The 19,447-nt window shown below is 40.1% G+C and overlaps 1 protein-coding gene across 1 annotated transcript in view; it reads left to right on the top strand.

Annotated features, from left to right (window-relative positions):
- The window catches only part of Dock3 (dedicator of cytokinesis 3), a 136,316-nt gene that overhangs the window by 79,251 nt on the left and 37,618 nt on the right, over positions 1-19,447 (top strand). Inside the window, exons 16-26 of the mRNA XM_048334474.1 lie at positions 23-129; positions 632-803; positions 1,151-1,248; positions 3,867-3,950; positions 5,009-5,109; positions 7,003-7,084; positions 7,845-8,015; positions 9,104-9,296; positions 12,723-12,850; positions 15,802-15,906; positions 17,699-17,797. Coding sequence (XP_048190431.1) covers positions 23-129; positions 632-803; positions 1,151-1,248; positions 3,867-3,950; positions 5,009-5,109; positions 7,003-7,084; positions 7,845-8,015; positions 9,104-9,296; positions 12,723-12,850; positions 15,802-15,906; positions 17,699-17,797 — 1,340 coding nt within the window. The remainder of the gene's footprint in view (positions 1-22; positions 130-631; positions 804-1,150; positions 1,249-3,866; positions 3,951-5,008; positions 5,110-7,002; positions 7,085-7,844; positions 8,016-9,103; positions 9,297-12,722; positions 12,851-15,801; positions 15,907-17,698; positions 17,798-19,447) is intronic.

Genomic DNA, 19,447 nt, shown 5'->3' with positions numbered 1-19,447 from the left:
TAACACTTGTCTCTGATTGCAGCAAAGGACAAAGGAGAAAAGAAACTCTTTGGCTTTGCATTCTCACCCTTGATGCGTGATGATGGCACCACCCTCTCCGATGATATTCATGAGCTTTATGTATACAAGGTATGGGATTTGGCTGTCTTCATCCCCACCTTTTCTCTCTGTGGCCACTCTTGTAGGTGATTGTCAGGTGGTTTTCATCGGATAGAATTCTAGGTAGTGTGTTGGTGGTGGCAACAGGACAGCTGTGAACAGGCTTTTGTTTTCTAAGTGCATTGGGCTTCCTCCATAACTAATACCAATAGACCCTTTGTGTCCCACCTCCCACTTACCAGGATGGAAAGCCACTACTAACTCCTCTATTCTTTTATGGTCTTAGCTGGTACCTGATGAGCCCTGCTATATGAAGTTATGCTACTGTCAGCTGTCTCCCAAGGTTTTGTGCACACCAGCTGGAGACCACGTCTTCTATTTAAAAGACACATCAATTATGCTGGAAAGTGTCTAAACAGAAAGCACTCATCCAAGAGGACCTGAGGCCCAGGGTCCAGCAAACAGTAGCTCAGATAATCCCTCGAACATGGTTTTTGTGCTTTCTCAGTTCTCTACTTTTTATTCTCTACAGTGTGATGAGAATAGCACATTTAACAACCATGCTCTGTACCTGGGCCTGCCCTGCTGCAAAGAGGATTACAACGGCTGCCCTAATATCCCCTCCAGCCTCATCTTCCAGCGCAGCACAAAAGAGTCTTTCTTCATTTCTACTCAACTCTCTTCTACCAAACTCACCCAGAATGGTAGGTAATGGTGCCTGAAGGTAGTGTCCTCCACTGACTCCATCCATTGGTTCCCTGTTGCTAGTGCATGTTAAGGGAAACAAATTCTTACTTCAGGCCTGAGTAAGGGTCTTCTTTCCATTTCAAGTTGAAGGAATGCTCAATAATAGCAACCTACAAAGTTTCCCATGGTTTTAGTAGACCACCATGCACATTTAAGGTATACAGATGTGCCTTTCTTTGACCTTGATCTCAGCACTAAAGAGTCTGTTGTGATGCTCACAGCTAGTTCTGTTCATTTAGATCCTTTGTGTCCTTGTCTAAGAGAACCTGGGCCTGGTTCACCATCTTTTGGGCTTGCTTTCTAGTGGACCTACTTGCTCTACTGAAATGGAAGGCCTTTCCAGATCGGATCATGGACATCCTAGGGCGGCTGCGGCATGTCAGTGGGGAGGAAATTGTTAAGGTACGTCTTTCATAGTTTCAAACATTTCCTGAGAGAGTATCTTGGCAGAAGACTTGGCTTCCTTATGATTTCTCCCAGTAAGCCCCTTAAGACCATTTCTCCAGATACATAATAGTAAACAGGAGGTTTCTCTTGGTAGTTGTTTTGTTAGCTCCTTTATTTAAAATTATGTATATATTTTTTCTGTTAGGCTTATTATATTGTAAAAACTATATTTAAAGTTCTGATGGTTCACAGGTATAATACCAGCTCTTGTGATGCAGAAACAGGAGGATCCCAAGTTCAAGGTTGGGATATTTAGTGAAACCCTGTGTCAAAATAACCAAACAACAGCAAAAACCATTTTAAAGTTATAAACCCTATTTTCTTTCCAGCAAGAAAAATGATAACTAAAGGATAGTAGGAAAGTATCTTCAAGAACTAACCCCAGCGTTCTGGGCTACATGCATTCATTCCTTTGATTCTCCTTTCTCTTCTTTAGGTCTCTTCCTTATTTTCCTTATTTTGTAATCATTTTGCCACAAACCTAGCATAATGTCTTTCTGGCTCTGTTTTCCTAATTATAATAACTCTGAATGCTGTCCACTAACTTGAATCTGCTAGTTGCCCTATCTCTCCACTTTTAACACATGACAAGTAAACTTTTTTTTTTTTTTTTTTGCCAGTCCTGGGGCTTGGACTCAGGGCCTGAGCACTGTCCCTGGCTTCTTTTTGCTCAAGGCTAGCACTCTGCCACTTGAGCCACAGCGCCACTTCTGGCCGTTTTCTGTATATGTGGTGCTGGGGAATCGAACCCAGGGCCTCATGTATATGAGGCAGGCACTCTTGCCACTAGGCCATATCCCCAGCCCACAAGTAAACTTTTTTACCCCTACCTCTACAGATTCCTTTGTGATACTTTCTATCTGTTACTCTTATGTAGGCTTCCAGAAACACTTTCAGTCCTCAGTTATCTTCATAGGGTTTCTCTGGGCAGATTGCTTGCCCACTGCTTTTATCTGAAGAATACCCCAGGTACTTCTTAGTGGTAAAAGACCAACAGATAAATCCTACATGATGATCTGAACTCTACTGATGAAAGTTGAGGAGCTTTCAAATCATCAGGAAGAAAAAGTAGAATATTAGCTACAGATTAAATCTCAAGAAATCACCCTGTCCATAATGAGCATTTTTAGCTCTGCCTCACAAGTACAGATTACGTGACATGGCTGCACTGTCTCTACTGTCATTTTGTTGCTCCATTGGCTTGATAATATACAATAAAGTATCTTAAAATAAGGAACAAGTTTAAAGTATATGTATCCTTATTGAGTTACTGTATTATGTTTTAATCAAATTATAATTTTAATGATTATTTACAGATACGACAATACTAATTTTGAATTTTAAGATAAAAACCATTTGTATTTTTAGCATATTTAAAATAACAGTCTCTTCACAGACAAGGAGTCTGTAGTTTTTGTCAAAGGTACTTTGTCATATTCCTGACAGGAGAACATCTGCCAAAGTATCTAGTTTAGCATCTGTGTCGTTTAGTCAGAAGATAACATGCTAGCATTTTGTTGTTGTTGGTTTAGTAATTTCTCTGAAAGATTTTAAGTATACCTATAGTAGCAGCAATAAGGAAAAGACTACGTATATCCCTCACCTGATTTCAACAACCTTTAAACCAGTCTTGATCTATCAGTACTTTAATCTACACTTTACCTCGTGTTGTTTTGAAATAATTGTGTCATTAAATGTGATTTGACTAGTAAGATGTTAGATTTGAGTTTTCAAGACTCAGAATTAATTAGTACTTATTTGCTCCTTTTGTTTTTGCAAAAGCAGTAGTGAAAAATGCTGCCCACATATCTTACCCATGTTAACAGCCATCTTTTGTTGCATTCTCCCTTGTCCTGCAATACTAATTCCTAGGCCAAAAAAAGTTTCTCTAGGTAAATCCTAGCTGGCCATATAATTAATAAAGAGAAAAAGACCACTGAACTGGATGTGAGGGCTATCTGGCTGCAATATCTGTCACCCCATTGATTGCCAGGGTTGATTCGGCTGATCTGGCTAGCTAGGTGGTGTCCCCTTCCTCCCTCACCACTCCATGTGCATCCCTCCTGAAGCTGCGGCGCTCAGTTGAAGAGGACGACCATCCCCGATAGAGGAGGACCGGTCTTCGGTCAAGGGTATACGAGTAGCTGCGCTCCCTTGCTAGAACATCCAAACAAGCTCTCAAGACCACTGAACTCTTTGAGTTCCCAGGAAAGATAATCTTTTTCTCAAAATGATTTTGGCATCCGAATAACTGGTTCTTTTTATGTCAAAATTCATATTATGTCCTGATATCCTACTTTTTAAAAAGGTAATTGCTCTTTTCTTAGTAATTCAGCACCTCTTCCAAAAGGAAGAGCCTTTCCGTGTCTCTCTCAGGGACCCTTTGGTCATAAGAAAGCATCCCAAGTCTCTTTAGTTATCCCTTAGCTTGGTAGAAACAGAGTATTAGATGATTTTGTTATGGTTTAAGGTTCTATGAGGTCTACCACTGTGTTTACTGGGAGCTAAATTGATTGGTGAACATGTCTTCAAGGTCCTGAAACCTGAATCCTTTTCTTCTTACATTGTTTCAGTTTCTGCAGGATATCTTAGATACACTCTTTGTGATTTTGGATGACAATACAGAGAAATATGGCCTGTTGGTTTTTCAATCTCTGGTAAGTCAGTTCCTGACAATTTTTATTAAATATTCCTATAGCATGCTTCAAAAGAACTTAAGGGATGCAGTTCATTAGAATGAATCTGCAAAAGATGCAGAAAGAGACTGAAGAGTGTCACCAAAGAAGACTGCAAATCCCCTACCAGGCAGGTCTCTCTAAGATGGTTTGTGGAATTCAGCTTAGTCACATCAAGACTTAGGCTTTATTGTTCTGGATCATCAATCTCAGTGCTATTATAAAATTGCCTGGCCCCTGAAATAGTGACTTATACTAACAAGCAGTTCAGAGACTAATAGGGGAAACGAGATGGCCCATTTCTTCTATCTGACAAAGTAGGATATAGCTACTGGGAAAAGAAGAAACTCACTCAGGCTAGTCTTCAGAGACCTGTGCAGTTCCAGAAGTCTCTAGAGACTTTCTCCCTCTATGTAGTTTCAGAGCCAGAGTTTCAGAATGATTATCTTAGACTGAACATTGAATAAATGTTTAGTACATTTTGCTTTATATCCTGTCTCACAAGAGGGCTGTATTTTCAAGAAGAGTCAGATATTCCCGTCTACCTGGTAGAGAACTGAGGCCAGTGTTGGAATAGGCCTTATCCTTCTGGCTTTTCTTCTTGTTTCCTTGACTACCAACCTTGTTCATGAAGTGCACAGTCTTTCATAGCCTGGTTTATCTCAAAGAAAACCTTTTTCCATAGCTTTTCTAAGTTTCTGGAGACACGTGGGTGTTTATGCACTTATGTATGTACTTTTTTGCCTATCCTTGGTCCATATTATACCACTCAACATTATTTTGAACTAAGGGGTTCAGATTAACATGGGTATGAACCCTTGAGTTTCAGTTCTGGATTGAGAGGCTGAGGGGTGTGAGAAAGAGAAGAAGGGAACAAAAGTGCAGACACAATGAAAGTCTTATATTTACTGCCCATGGAGAACATTTAGAGGAAACACTGATAGTTTTCCTTTCCTAGAAGATGTAAAAATCTCTTTACTGCCAGGGACAGGTCTGAGGCCTCCTGTGAATCCCAGTGGCTTACTCTCCATTTCTCTCAGGTTTTTATCATCAACCTGCTTCGAGACATCAAATATTTCCATTTCCGACCTGTGATGGACACATACATCCAGAAGCACTTTGCTGGAGCCCTGGCATACAAGTAAGTTGCATTTTGTGATCATTATTTGGACTTATATTTAAGCAAAAGGACAATTTTTAAAAGTTAAGCTGCATGCAGCATTCCTTTAGCCCTCAACTGTGGCAAAATATCTGTACATAAAATTTACCCTCTGAACCATTTTCTAAGTTTATAGTTCAGTGAAATTAAGTTCATTCACTTATATTGTAAATATGCTGTTGTGCAGCCATGACCTTTAGAACTCTGTTCACATCTAGAAATATTTTCATCTTATAAAGCTTATAAATCTATAGTAATTAATAATAAAATCTCATTCTCCCTTTCTCCCAACCACTAGAAACCATGACCCTACTTTCTGTCTCTTGACTTTTGACTACTCTAGGTTACCTCATGTAAGAGGAATTGTAGAGTATTTGACCTTTTGTGAGTAGCTTATTTCACTTAGCTTTATTTCACTGAAGTTCATCCATGTCATAGCTTATGTTAGAATTGTTCTTCATTGAAAAAGTTGTGAAAAGCAACCCTTTTTAATACTGAAAAATGTTTAGCCTTCTGCATGTACATATGGCTATTCTGGTCTTCTCAAGATGTTTCCGCTTTTGAAAAGAAATACTGGCATTTTGATAGAGATCACATTGAATCTGTCTATTACTTTGGATAGTATTGCCATGTTACTATCCAATTCATGAACATAGACTGTCTTTCTATTTATTAGTATCCTTAATTTCTTTCACCAACATTGTAGTTTCCAAATAAGTTATGTCTTATTCTAAAAAAATTTATTTTATTATTTATATTTTGGTGCTGGTCCTGGAATTTGAACTCAAGACTTGAGCTCTGTCTCTGAGCTTCTTTTTGCTCAAGGCTAGCACTCTACCACTTGAGCCACAGCGCCACTTCCAGCTTTTTCTGAGTAATTTATTGGAGGTAAGATTCTCATGGACCTTCATGCCTTGGGCTGGCTTCGAATTGCGATCCTCATATCTCAGCCTCTTAAGTAACTAGGATTATAGATGTGAGCCACCAGCACCTGGTGCAAGTATTTTATTTTTGATACTATCTAAATGGAATTTTTCCTCCTAATTTTCTTTTGAGATTGTTTATTGTTAGGGTATGTAAGTATGACTGGTTTTTGTGTTAATTTTATGTCCTGCAACTTTATTGAGTTTATTAGTTTTAAGTTTTTATAAGATCTTTAGTGTGTATATACATATATACACACATATGCACACACATATACGTACACACATATGTGTATACACACACACAATCATGTCACCTGAGAGCAGAGGTAACTTAACTTCTTCCCTTTCGGGTTTGGATGCTTTTTATTTCTTTTTCCTCCCTACTTGGTCTGGATGGAACTTCTAAGATGTGTTGAAAAATGGCAGAAATGAATATTCTCTTCTTATTCCTAGTCTTAGAAGAAAAGCTTTCAGTCTTTTGCTGAATATGATATTAGCTATGGGCTTTCAGCTGAAATTTAAAACAACAGTTCATTGCATAATCGCTGTACTTTCTCCTTCCTGAGAAATGATGGTAGCCAAGCATAATGGCCTACTCGGGAGGTAGAAATGGAGAGGATTGTGATTTGGGGAAAGCTCAGGCAACAAATGCTCCACACTTCATCTCAGTCAATAAAAATATAGGTGTATCAGTTTGATAATAAAAATTTGAAAAAAATATATAGGTGTGATGGTTCTCACCTGCCATCTCAATTATTCAGATGATATGAAAATTCCACAGCTATAATGGATTTATCACTCCGTTCTAATTTATCACTCCACTCTAGCTCATCAGCAGAACATTATTTCCTATTTGATTGTTTCTGAACTTCTTACTTGACCAAACATTTTGCACTGAATGCCTTAAAAGGAGGTTTAAAGGAGGATTTCTTTAACTTCTCTTTCCCAGGGAGCTCATCCGCTGTTTGAAGTGGTATATGGACTGCTCAGCAGAACTGATTCGGCAGGACCACATTCAGGAAGCCATGCGGGTAATGTCCTAAGCTCATTGTACATATGGGGGCTGGCCACCCTTACAGTTATTTGTGAGTAATCTCAATGGTATTGTGCTCAAGACAAGTACAGATAATCCAGTATATTATCATGCTTTCAAGAATGACTACTTTGGGCTGGGAATATGGCCAGAAGTGGCGCTGTGGCTCAAGTGTCAAGAGTGCTAGCCTTGAGGGGAAAAAAAAAAGCCAGGGGTAGTGTTCAGCCCCTGTGTCTAAGGCCCAGGACTGCCCCCCACCCCACCCCACCCCTAAAAAAAAGAATGACTACCTTTAATCTTCAGTGTTCATTCATGTCTCTTCATAACAACCTATGACTGTTTAATTTCTAAACTTCAGAAAACAGTTGTAAAATTATTTTTATTATTCTCTCTCAGTAAAGACAGTGGTTCCTTAGTTGGATTTTTGAGAAAAAGGTTTTTTGGTGTTTTTTTGTTTTGTTTTGTTTTGCCAGTCCTGGCATTTGAATTTAGGGTCAGGGCTCTGTCCCTGAGACTCTGGCTCTACCACTTGAGCCACAGTGCCACTTCTGGCTTTTTCTGTATATGTGGTGCTCAGGAATCGAACCTAGGGATTCATGAATGCTAGGCAAGCACTCTACCACTAAGCCACATTCCCAGCCCCAGGAAAACGTTTTTTAAAAAATAAAACTTTCTATCCAATTGGAATTGCCTGTCACCTGATTTTTGTTCCTGTACATCATCAACACTTCTTTGTTACTTTCCTTTCACATTTTTAGGCCTTGGAGTACCTTTTCAAGTTCATTGTACAGTCTCGGATCCTGTACTCACGAGCCACATGTGGGATGGAAGAAGAGCAATTTCGGTCTAGCATTCAAGAACTTTTCCAGTCTATCCGGTTTGTGCTCAGTCTGGACAGCAGAAACTCAGAAACACTCCTTTTCACCCAGGTACACTTGAGCTGCAGAGTTTGGCTGCTGAACTCCTTGCCTGTCTTAGCAAGTGGTTTCTTTGTCCTCTGACTTGTAGAGCTAGAGAAGCCTTACTAGGATCTTATATGTTGGGTAAGAGGTAATTTACAAGGAAACATCTGATAGAACAAAATGCCACTTTTGTTTTGAAGTCAACTTTACCTCAGCTACCAGGTATGAAACAGTTGGAGAAGCAACACAAATTCGTTGTTGTGAAGCCTCTTTAGACACAAATCAGCAACCATTCTCTAGGTTGTTTTTTTTTTTTTTAAATGACTATCTTAGAGAGGATATTCCTAATTTCCTATTTATGAGAATTTGATTTCCTGGTTAACCAGTGTTAATGTTTTGTTCATTTTTATTATTTTCGTTAGTCATGGGCATTTGAACTCAGGGCCTGGGTGCAGTCCCTGAGTTTTTTCAAGGCTAGCGCTCTACCACGTTGAGCCGTAGCTCTACTCCAGTGTTAATTTTTTATAGTACTTTTCCATTCTCAATTCAGAGTGAAATAATCGAAAACTGGAAAACACTGGATAAGAATTAGGATTAGATTCTGTTAGAATATCAGTATTGAATAGGCCAGACAGCTGGAAGGTGGAGGTCAGGAGGATCAAGAAGTTACTGAGGCTGATTCCAGTTGCTCACACCTATAATCTTAGCTCCTCAGGAGGCTGAGATCTAAGAATGTTTGTTCAAAGCCAGCCAGGGAAGACAAAAACCAAGCAACTCTTACCCCCAGTTAACCATAAAAAAATGCACTTATTTTTTTCTTTATACCAATCAGAATATGGATAATAGCATAATTTGAATTCCTTCTCTAACCAGAAAATGGCTTGGCAAGTTATGAAAACTTCAAGTAACCTGAGCCTCCAATGAATTCTATTGTTTTGGTTTCCTTTCTAGTTCTTCTTGCTTCAAGCCCACGTTGAATCAAGAACTTGGAAAGAGCCTGCTCAAGGGAAGGATACTGCAGTGCCTTCTCAGCCTCTTTTCACTCGTACCATTGAGCTTGCAAGACAGATGCTGACTTTACTCTGAGCTAATAACAGCTTCACTTGCTTCTGCAGGCTGCACTCCTGAATTCTTTCCCAACTATATTTGATGAACTGTTGCAAATGTTCACTGTGCAAGAGGTGGCAGAGTTTGTGAGAGGGACTCTGGGGAGCATGCCCAGCACTGTGCACATCGGGCAGTCAATGGATGTGGTGAAGCTGCAGTCTATCGCCAGGACAGTGGACAGTCGCCTTTTTTCATTTTCAGGTAAATCAAGTTGGGCTGAGAGTCAAGTTCTCATTTCTCCCCTTCCACGGTGATAGGCAAGTGGTGCTCAAAGGATTGGTTATTATCAACCATCAAGCAGTAAACTAGTGACCCTTAAAATGTAGCTCTTTGTAAACTATGTTAAGGAAAGCATCTAAGACCCTCAAAATTTATTCTTAAGGATCCATTTTCTGGGGCATGCCCATGGGGTATTAGTCTGGTCTGACTTTAATTGTAGAATATCATAAACTAGGTAATAAGACAAAAACTTAGTTTTCACAGTTCTAGCATCTGAAAAGTTCAAGATCCAGGTGCCAGTATTTGGTATCTGGTGCACACTGTCCTGTTCTGTAGATAAGCTATCTTCTCTCTGTGCTGAAAGGAACAAAGGGGTTATCTGGAGTCTCTTTTTAAAGGGCACTAATCCCATTCATAAAGGCCCTGTCCTTATGACCTAATCACTAGCAAAGGCCTCACTTCCCAATACTACCACACAGGGGTTTAGGTTTCAGTATTTAAATTTGGAGAGGGCACAATGGATGTTCAGTGTATAGCAGGTGGGATCCTTGTCCTAATGTTGGCCACAAGTCTAGCCATTTGTGAGTAATGGAGCCTGCCTGCTATACTCCATACTTCCAAGAGGATGAGAAGACAAAGGTAGAGGAGAGAGAATAAAAGGAAAGGGTCCAACCAGGCACTGGTGCCTCACACCTGTAATCCTAGCTACTCAGGAGGCTGAGATCTGAGAATTGTGGTTCAAAGCCAGCCCAAGCAGGAAAGTCCCTGTGACTCTTATCTCCAATTAAGCACCAAAAAGCCAGAAGTGGAGCTGTGGCTTAAATGGTAGAGCACTAGCCTTGAGCAAAAAATCTCACAGACAGCTGCCAGGCCCTGAATTCAAGCTCCAGAACCTGCACCAAAAGAAAGGATGGGGAGAGGGGAAAGAGAGTCCAGTCCAAGAAATGAGTATAAGTCAAAGAAAGGGGGCCCTGAGAACTCTGTGCTTGCTTATTTTCTTGCCTTGCCAGCCAGACTCCTTTTCCTCTCTTTGGAAGAACCACTAAGGATTAGAGAAAGAAATAGACAAGGATCCTTTTGTTCTCTCTTAAGTGGTCAGGACAGCCTAATAAATCAGCAGCCCCAGCTACCTTTCAGAATGGATATTTTGGCTAATTTCTGAAACACAATGCTTGTGAACCAAGTTCAGCCTTGCAGGGGCATCAGATACTCAGTGTTCAAATGTTAAGTTCAATATGAGAATAATTCATTAAGTACTATTCTAGAATAAACTCGAGCACAGAAATAAAGTTGGAACATTAGCCAAGCAATGACTATTTAAATTTTATAATAAGAATTTTGTGGTTAATTTGTAAAGTTTGACTGTAAGACATAAGAACAATTTCTTATTTCAATGCTACATATACTTGCAATACTGAATAGATGTAGATGTTCCCTTTGATTTAGCTCTGCCAGTGTAGAGTATTGCTAATAGTAAAGCTGTCACCAAGAAAGTTGGCCCTTCTTCCACCAGTAAGTGTTTATGATAAACACTTCTCTCTGTTCCACCTCTTGGAATGAAAATTTTATCAGTGGTTTAAACACTGTCACTAAACCCACTCGAGTTTTATGCACTGCCTCAAGAAGGTGCTTACAGAATGTATAGGAAGCCCTCACTGTGATACTTCATTTCTAGTATTCTTACATGTGTTCAACAGTTGTACACAATGGCTTAAGAATTTTTTTTTCTTAAAACTGATATGGCACTGGACCATGGAATTGGATTTTATGGCAAATCACCACCAACTTTTCATTAGCATTCCACTCTCACTGAATGTCCAAGTCATAGTATCTTTCTCAAAGCAAGAGGCTCCTTACTAGTGATGTTATTTAATCAAACTGCTGTCTTCTCCAGCAGGTTCTAATAACTATCACTTCATCTAGAAGCAGCTATTGGTTGTTACAAATCCTACTCTGTTGGTATTTTGATCTGGTACAAAATAGAGTAATAACGTTTCCTTTACCTAAGCAGCCTTTTAAACAGAATGTCTTTTACTCTGTTCTGTTTGGACATATTTTTAGTGTTTGACAGTACAGTGTCAAAGCCCTCTAATTTCATGTAATTTATGTTTGGCTAAAAAAAATCTTGGCCGGGTTCCAGTGGCTCATGTTTGTAATCTAGCTACCCAGGAGGCTGATATCTGTAGACTGTGGTTTGAAGCCAGCCTAGGCAGAAAAGTCCATGAGATGCTTATCTATCTCCAATATACTACTCAGAAAAGGCTAGAATGGAGCTGTGGCTCAAGTGGTAGAGCACTAGACTTGAGCACAAAGAGGCTTTGGGATAGTGCCCAGGAACTGAATTCAAGCCCCAGGACCAGCAAAAAAAAAAGAGAAAAAAATGCTTCCTGGAATTCATGCAGAACATTTCATTATGATCAAATATAAATAATAAATTCAAATGTCATGGTTTATGTTATCAGTAATCTCACTGAAGTTTGCTGGCCAGGTATGATGGGATCTGCAGGGTTACTAGGAGTACAGCATGCTAGAAACATATTCACACTTGCATTTCATTTTGTCTTCTTAACCACCTCTGTGAAGTTCCCTAGAAAAAGCCATAATACCCCTCCTGCAGCTAACGAAAATCAAGCCGGTAGGAGAACGAAACAACCTGCCTCAGTCTTCCAAATGATTTAGTAAGGGTGTTTAAAGTGTAGAGTTCAGTCTTCCTCAGTTCAGTGTTTTAAATATAATCCTTTCCTGATGAAAATGTTATTCTGGTAACATAAGGGAGAAGAGAGAAAAATATTCAAATACCTTCAAGTATGCAGTAGGCTTAGCAATAAGCACTGTGTAGTTATCAAAGGCTATGACCTAGCAAAGGTTATATTTCTGTTGTACCCGATGCTGTGTGTACACCAAACAGCAGCCTAACAAGCCTGTGGGGAAAGGACATGGCTATAGTGGTTTGCCAAGGTAAGTGCTTCCCAGAATGCCAGATTGCTTAGCCACAGTGTGAATAGGGGCAGTTAGGAATACAAATCAAGCCTTCAAATCTAGTCATGTAGTTCATGCTTGATGAGACATTTACATTGAGTTTTCAATGTGAACTGTTCTTTTTCTTTTTTTCTTTTTTTAAACTGTGCTTTTTACTTGGAGTTTAATCATTAGATTTCATTTAAAAGTAGGCTCCAATCATTCAGCCTGTATAAAATGTCATGAATACAGAGGCTCTTAATTGAGAAGGAAGGAAAAGATGAAAGACAATGTATAATTTCCAGGCACCAAGCTTTTAGATTCTTTTTAAGGGAGAAGGGTGACCTCCAACTTTGCTCCAGTTCCAACCCCACCTGCTTTGAAACCACTAGCTTCTGGTAGTTACTAATTCTCTAAAGGGCTTCCTCATCTTTGTGTTTTCTCTCCCAGAATCCCGCCGCATCCTGCTTCCTGTGGTTCTCCATCATATTCACCTTCACCTGAGGCAACAGAAAGAGCTGCTAATCTGCTCAGGGATTCTCGGCAGCATCTTCTCCATCATCAAGACCAGCTCTCTGGTAGTAGCCCAACACCCACTCCACACTGCTCAGTTCTACCGTACTCTTGTTTTGTTTTGTTTTTTTGGCCAGTCCTGGGCCTTGGACTCAGGGCCTGAGCACTGTCCCTGGCTTCATTTTTGCTCAAGGCTAGTACTCTGCCACTTGAGCCACAGCGCCACTTCTGGCCGTTTTCTGTATATGTGGTGCTGGGGAATCGAACCCAGAGCCTCATGTATACGAGGCGAGCTCTCTCGCCACTAGGCCATATCCCCAGCCCCTACCGTACTCTTGTATTAACTGTAACCAGAAACAGACCAACAAAGGTTGCTTTGTATACTTCTCAGTCAGACATGCTGATAGAGACAGGAGGTATCTGAGTGAATGAAGGTTAGTGTGGACTCAGCAGGTTTCAGCCTTGCTATTTTAAAAATGTTTGACTATCATAAAACTACCTCTAATACAGTTATCTCTAATACTAAAAGCACATAGTTTTTGTCAAAATCTATTCTGGATTTCTAGAAGTTTTCTTAGAATGCCAAGCATGAACACAGACTAAGGGATAGCTCTCTCATTCAGACTGTTTCTTTGAACTTTCCAACAGCTTGATCTTACCCATAAGGTATTCCTATACCATGCCAGATGAGATCAGAATATGTAAGAAGTAATGTTGCCCACAAATGCTCTGAGCCCTGTTAGATGATAGAAATCAGGTTTCAACCAACAATGCTGTTGCCTATTTTCTTTTGTTTTAAAAGAAATGTTTGGTAGGAGAAGAGGGATTAAAGTAGGGAAACAGAATTAAAGGCACAGATGAGTAGAAACTTACCTTGTATTATCTATTTCATATAATTATGATAACAAAAGAAATATACACTTATAAAAAAATTGGAACGTTGGGGCTGGGGATATGGCCTAGTGGCAAGAGTGCCTGCCTCATATACATGAGGCCCTGGGTTCGATTCCCCAGCACCACATATACAGAAAATGGCCAGAAGTGACGCTGTGGCTCAAGTGGCAGAGTGCTAGCCTTGAGCAAAAAGAAGCCAGGGACAGTGCTCAGGCCCTGAGTCCAAGCCCCAGGACTGGCCAAAAAAAATTGGAACGCAAAAAGAACAGGATGGGTTTTATTATACTATTTTTAAAATTAAGGTTCCAAGAGAATAAACTTGAGAGCATTTAAAATGAAGGCCAGGGATCAGGTGGTATACAAGCATGTCAAGCTAGGTTATCAGGTGGACCAAGAAAGGTGCTAAAAGAAAGAATGTTTATATCAGATGCCACTGGCTGATGCCTGTAATCCTAGCTACTCAGCAGGCTGAGATCTGAGGATCATCGTGGTTCATAGTCAGCCTGGGCAGTAAAGTCTGTGAGACTCTTACCTCCAATTAACCATCAGAAAACCAAAAGTGGTGCTGTGGCTCAAAGTGGTAGAGCAATAGCCTTGAGCTGAAAACCTCAGGGACAGCACCCAGGCCCAGAGTTCAAGCCCAACAACAGAGAGAGAGAGAGAGAGAGAGAGAGAGAGAGAGAGAGAGAGAGAGAGAGAGAGAGAGAGAGAACGCACAAGAGACAGAAATCCAATAGGGATTTATGAGGTTTGAACTTAAAGTACTATCTATCACAAGTGCTTATTTTCTCAGAGAATGACTGGTGGTCATAGTAACCCTGTTGTTTGGTCTTGGCTACAGAAAAGACTTCTCACTAAGCTTCAGAGAAGTCAACCAAGTAGGTTTACTTGTAGCCCAAGGCTCTCTCTCTCAAGGAAGCTTATTCCTAAAAGAGGGGCATAAATTGAAGCAAAAAAAAAAGTGAGAGCAAGAGAAAATAAAAATGGAACCAATGAAAACTTGAAGGATATGGTATTTTTAGTCATATGTTAAGAGGACAAAAGAGTTAAATATAATTAATTACCAACAACAGGAAAGGTTACTACAATGATTTTGACAGGAAAAATGACTTAAGCCCCAAGCGTCATTCAAATTCCTCATGTGGAATGAGGAAGAATTTAGTTATATTGGGTGGATGGATGGATGGATAAAAGATGAAATTTAAGCTACATGAGAGCAGAAGTGTTATATCCCTTGTTCATTTCTCTATATTCAGGTTCTCCGTGACTGGCTCATGGTAAATGTGTAATGACTGGTAGTTGGATGGACATTGGGACCAGTAGTAGTATAAAAATCTTAGAGAAGAGGCAGTGGGAACTCTTTGGGAGATATTTAAAATCAAGACGAGTGTCTGATACGAATGTGAGAAGTCTATAAAAGGAGAACAGATTCTTCCAAAATTTTGGTGGCCAGGAGACAGACGGTAGTGAGAAAATATGTTCTGTTACTTCTGTGAGGCTGCCAGGAGCTGATGGATTGAGACTAGAGTCCCTCACTCAGATGGACCAGGAGCAAGAGCAAGAGAACTGAGGAGGTAGAAATGGGACCAAAGTATAACTAGACAGCAGTCAGGGCTTGCAAGATTGAGAGCAGCCAAAGAGGAAACCTCAGAAGAAAGAAGTGTTCATTATTATGTGCATTACTAACAAAGGAGCTGCTGCTACACTCTAGCCTTCACTTTATCATTTGTCATACTGTCAGTTCTCAAAGTGTTAGTCAGCAGAGTTATACTTTCTCCTGACTATACTGAGAAAATCAGAGAGAATCTTTTAAAGGGCATTCGCTTCTGTCTTATGTGTTAAATTTAATGTGTCTGTCTAAGATTCAAGAGTTTTGGCTGGTGTGGTGAGGGCAGTGCCTCACCACCAGGCCAGGGCAACAGTGGCAGGTGCGCGGTGCACCTGACCTCCTCTCAGAGCCTCTCTCCTGAGTTCCTTTCATGCGCATTGGTGAAGCTGAAAGTTCAGTATTGAAGTCCAGCCCGAAGACTTGCTCCTGACATGGCTGATTTAGTCAGTGCTGCAGGCAAAACATGAGTTTGGCTGGGTGCTTAACAGTGTACTCTCTCACTGCTCACTCCAGGAAGCAGATGTCATAGAAGAGGTAGAGATGATGGTGGAGAGCCTCCTGGACGTGCTCTTGCAGACTCTACTCACCATCATGAGTAAATCGCACGCTCAGGAGGCGGTAAGAGGGCAGCGGTGCCCGCAGTGCACAGCCGAGATCACTGTTAGTAACTAACATTCAGGTTTTCTTTTTTTTCTTTTCTAACCTGGGGCTCCTCCATATTACCCACCTCTCGCCATCCCACCACCTTTATCTCAGCCTGTCTCCTGCATGGCGGTCAGCATGCTACCCTCTTCCTGAATCTCACTCCCCTCTTTAAAAGCTCTAATTTCATGCTGCAAAATTACTTGTAGGGAAAAGTACTGTAGGGAAGATTCAGAGAATACTTCTTATCTTGTTTTTCTTCTCTGTTTCAGTTGGCTTTCGCCATTAAGCCAAACCATTTCCTATAAATTGCAATGAAGCAACGAAATAGTAATGTAAGAGGTTGAAGGTGACAAGTAGCTATTCCTTCTAGGAATCCCCTTATACAGACTCTATTAAATGATGTGAAGGCTAGAATAGTTTTCTTTCTTGTACCTACAAACTAGTTGTTTTTGCCCATAATTGTTTGCATCTGAATTTATTGTATCAGGAAAAATGTAATGAAATGGAATTGCTCAGGCATTGCAGTTGAAGCCATGATTATTGCATGAATGATGGTTTTGTATGATCTAATCAGGAAAGAAATAGGTGAAAAAGCATTTCAGAAGGGATAGAGATAACACCTTGGATCCCTGCCCTCACTCCATACCGAGAGTGGATTTTTCAACCCTGATATGGTAATGAGATAAACAGTTTGTGTGAAATCTTTCAGGTGGCAGATGAGATAGGAGAGCTCTCTTTGAAGAACACCCTCTGTGGGAAGCAGCCAAGCCATAATAGGGAGAGCAAATAGAGTGCCTTGGAGCAAGCATGTGATCTGGAGCATTGGGCTTAGAAAGAGTGCTCCTTTAAGGAGTCCCACTTGGCAGCACGCTTGCTCTACGTAAAAAACATATGTCCTGGTAACCCAGCCTAACCAACACTTAATGTAGTGCTTACTCAGTACCTGGCTTAGGTACTTGAACAATCACTAATGAATCACTTTACATATTATAATGAGGCTAAAATAATTTATTGGTTATCTTTTTTTAACTGGACTGTGTGTTACAATGCTTTGTATATATTAACCCATCTGTTAATCACAAATGAATTATGTCTTCGTAGGCCCAATTAGCAGATCTAACTGAAGTTCATATACATATAGATATTCTGCATACATATATATGTAGTGATCTAAGAAGGTTTGAGAGACTAGGAAAAAAATTGTCTAATTCTCATGAATCTGGGAGGATTTAAAAATCACCCAGATGAAGTAATTTTTCTCCCTTCCTCCTGAGGAGGCAACCTGCTAGGAGAAAGCCACACTTTGACCATTTAAAAATTACCATAACATCACCTTCCATGTACCCCAAATTAGCAGCTTGAAGAATTTTAAAGTACACAGATATCCTTAAGATTCTATTTGCCTTAAAGATCATAACTTGTTCCCCCTAAAAGGTGATCTGCTGTGGTGATCTTCTGTGTTCCATTTGTCAACTGCAGTTTCCCATGTAAACTCTGGGAGACAACCTAGGAGGTCCTTGCAGAAGGTCTAAAACTGCTTTGTTGTTGGTTAAGGCTTTTCAATAGCCCTAGGCTGCAGAAGACCTTATTAAAACTCTGAAACTCTCCAGAAAAGAAAGCTCATTTCAGGGCCAGAGTTGTCACCTTTCTTCCATGATCATTGGGGGCCATTTCAGACCCTACCTTCTCTCCTTACCCTCTGTGTACTGTGGGAACAGAACCCTTAATGACTAGCTACACTGTCTTTTTTTGGGTTGTTCCCCAGGGCGAGTATGTATCCTGCCTTCTCTCATTGCTTCGTCAGATGTGTGATACTCATTACCAACACCTTCTGGACAACTTCCAGAGCAAAGATGAACTCAAGGTAGGAACAGAGTATTAGCTTTTTCTCCGAGGAAAGGAAGTGTACAGCCATTGCCACAGGCCCTTCTCTGTCAGGGAATGAGTTCATGTGACCTTCAACTGCCAAGAATGTAAGATTCACCAGCTCCAATTTATAGCTGAATGAGTATATGGCCTCCAGAAGCTAAAAGCCAGCAGTTTCCCTACACAACCAGACCCCAGAAAATTGGCACATTTTCTCTAGGATAGATAGCAACCCTGCAACAGTATGCCTCTATTGGGGGCTACTCTAGTTTGATTAACCTCTCTTTCTTGGGAATTTGGCAGTTTCCCTTACATCTTGGCCCAGAAAACCAGGGTCTCATTATTTAAATAACTATAATAATGATTCTGACAACTTTTCATTTAATTATATTTCTGAAGCTGGGCACTGATCTCTCACACCTGTAATCCTAGCTACTCTGGAGCCTTGAGATCTGAGAATGCAGTTTGAAGCTAGCCCAAGCAAGAAAGTCCATGAGACTCTTATTTCCAATTAACTCCATAAAATGGGAAGTGTAACTGTGGCCCAAAGTGGTAGGTAGAGCATTAGCTTGAGCACAGGCCCTGGGTTCAAGCCCCAGGACTGGCACCAAAACAAAACAACAAAAATCACACCTAAATCTAAAACTATTTGGTTTGGATTACTTCAAGTTCAAATGGAACCGTTTACATAAACTTTGCTCAAATATAATTCTTTAGCATTTCCCTTTCCTTTGTGTTATGATTGTCATACAAATTACAGTTTCCTCAAAACACTTTTGTGTGTATTTTTTCTTGTGTGGATTCAAGTTATTGTTCTTTTATTACAATTTAAGGAACAATTGAAGTCTTTCTTACAGGATTTTGTTTATCTGAGAAGGTGTTAATTTCTTCTTCTTTTTGGAATAACAGTTTTAATAGATACAGCATTCTTGATTGACAGTCTTCTTTTAGCACTTTGAATATATCCGCCTTCTGGCCACCAGTATGTCTGCTGATAATGAGACAAGATAGCTAGGGAAAGATGATAAAGAAGTTAGAAAATATATCAAAAATTAAACTAGGTTCAGAAGCTGAGGTAGAAGCAAGAAATAAGGCTGAAAAATCACTAGAACCAATCGACTGTTCAAGAATGTACAGACCTGCACATTCTTTTCATTACCCTCACTTCTTTTTATAGATGTTAAATGAGAAACATCACCCCAGAGGAGTAATTAGGTCCGGGAATAGAAAAATGCCTGTTTGTTTTTTTTTAAATTTGTTTTTGTAAGTTTGTTACCTAGGAAGAATGCCTTAAAAAGGGAGGGACCATAGAGCTGGGGATGTGGATTAGTGGTAGAGTGTTTGTTCGGCTTGCATGCAGGAAGTCCTGGGTATGAATCCTCAGTACCACATAAACAGAAAAGGCCAGAAGTGGCCTTGTGGCTCAAGTGGTAGAGTGCTAGCCTTGAGCAAAAAGAAGCTCAAGGACAGTGCCCAGGCCTTGGGTTCAAGACCCTGGACTTGCAAAAAAAAAAAAAAAAAAAAAAAAGAACATAAGATCTTTTAATTATAAGACCAAGCCAAACCCTGTGTTTCTAGGCTTGAGTGATAATGTTAAAACAAAATAATTGTGTGGTTGCTAGGTAACCGTACATCCAGTTCTGAATTA

This window comes from Perognathus longimembris, chromosome 26, assembly GCF_023159225.1.
Source record: "Perognathus longimembris pacificus isolate PPM17 chromosome 26, ASM2315922v1, whole genome shotgun sequence".
In the NCBI taxonomy this organism is placed as follows: domain Eukaryota; kingdom Metazoa; phylum Chordata; class Mammalia; order Rodentia; family Heteromyidae; genus Perognathus; species Perognathus longimembris.
Note: the sequence above shows the minus strand (reverse complement) of the source record. Positions and strands in the feature narration are given on the sequence as shown.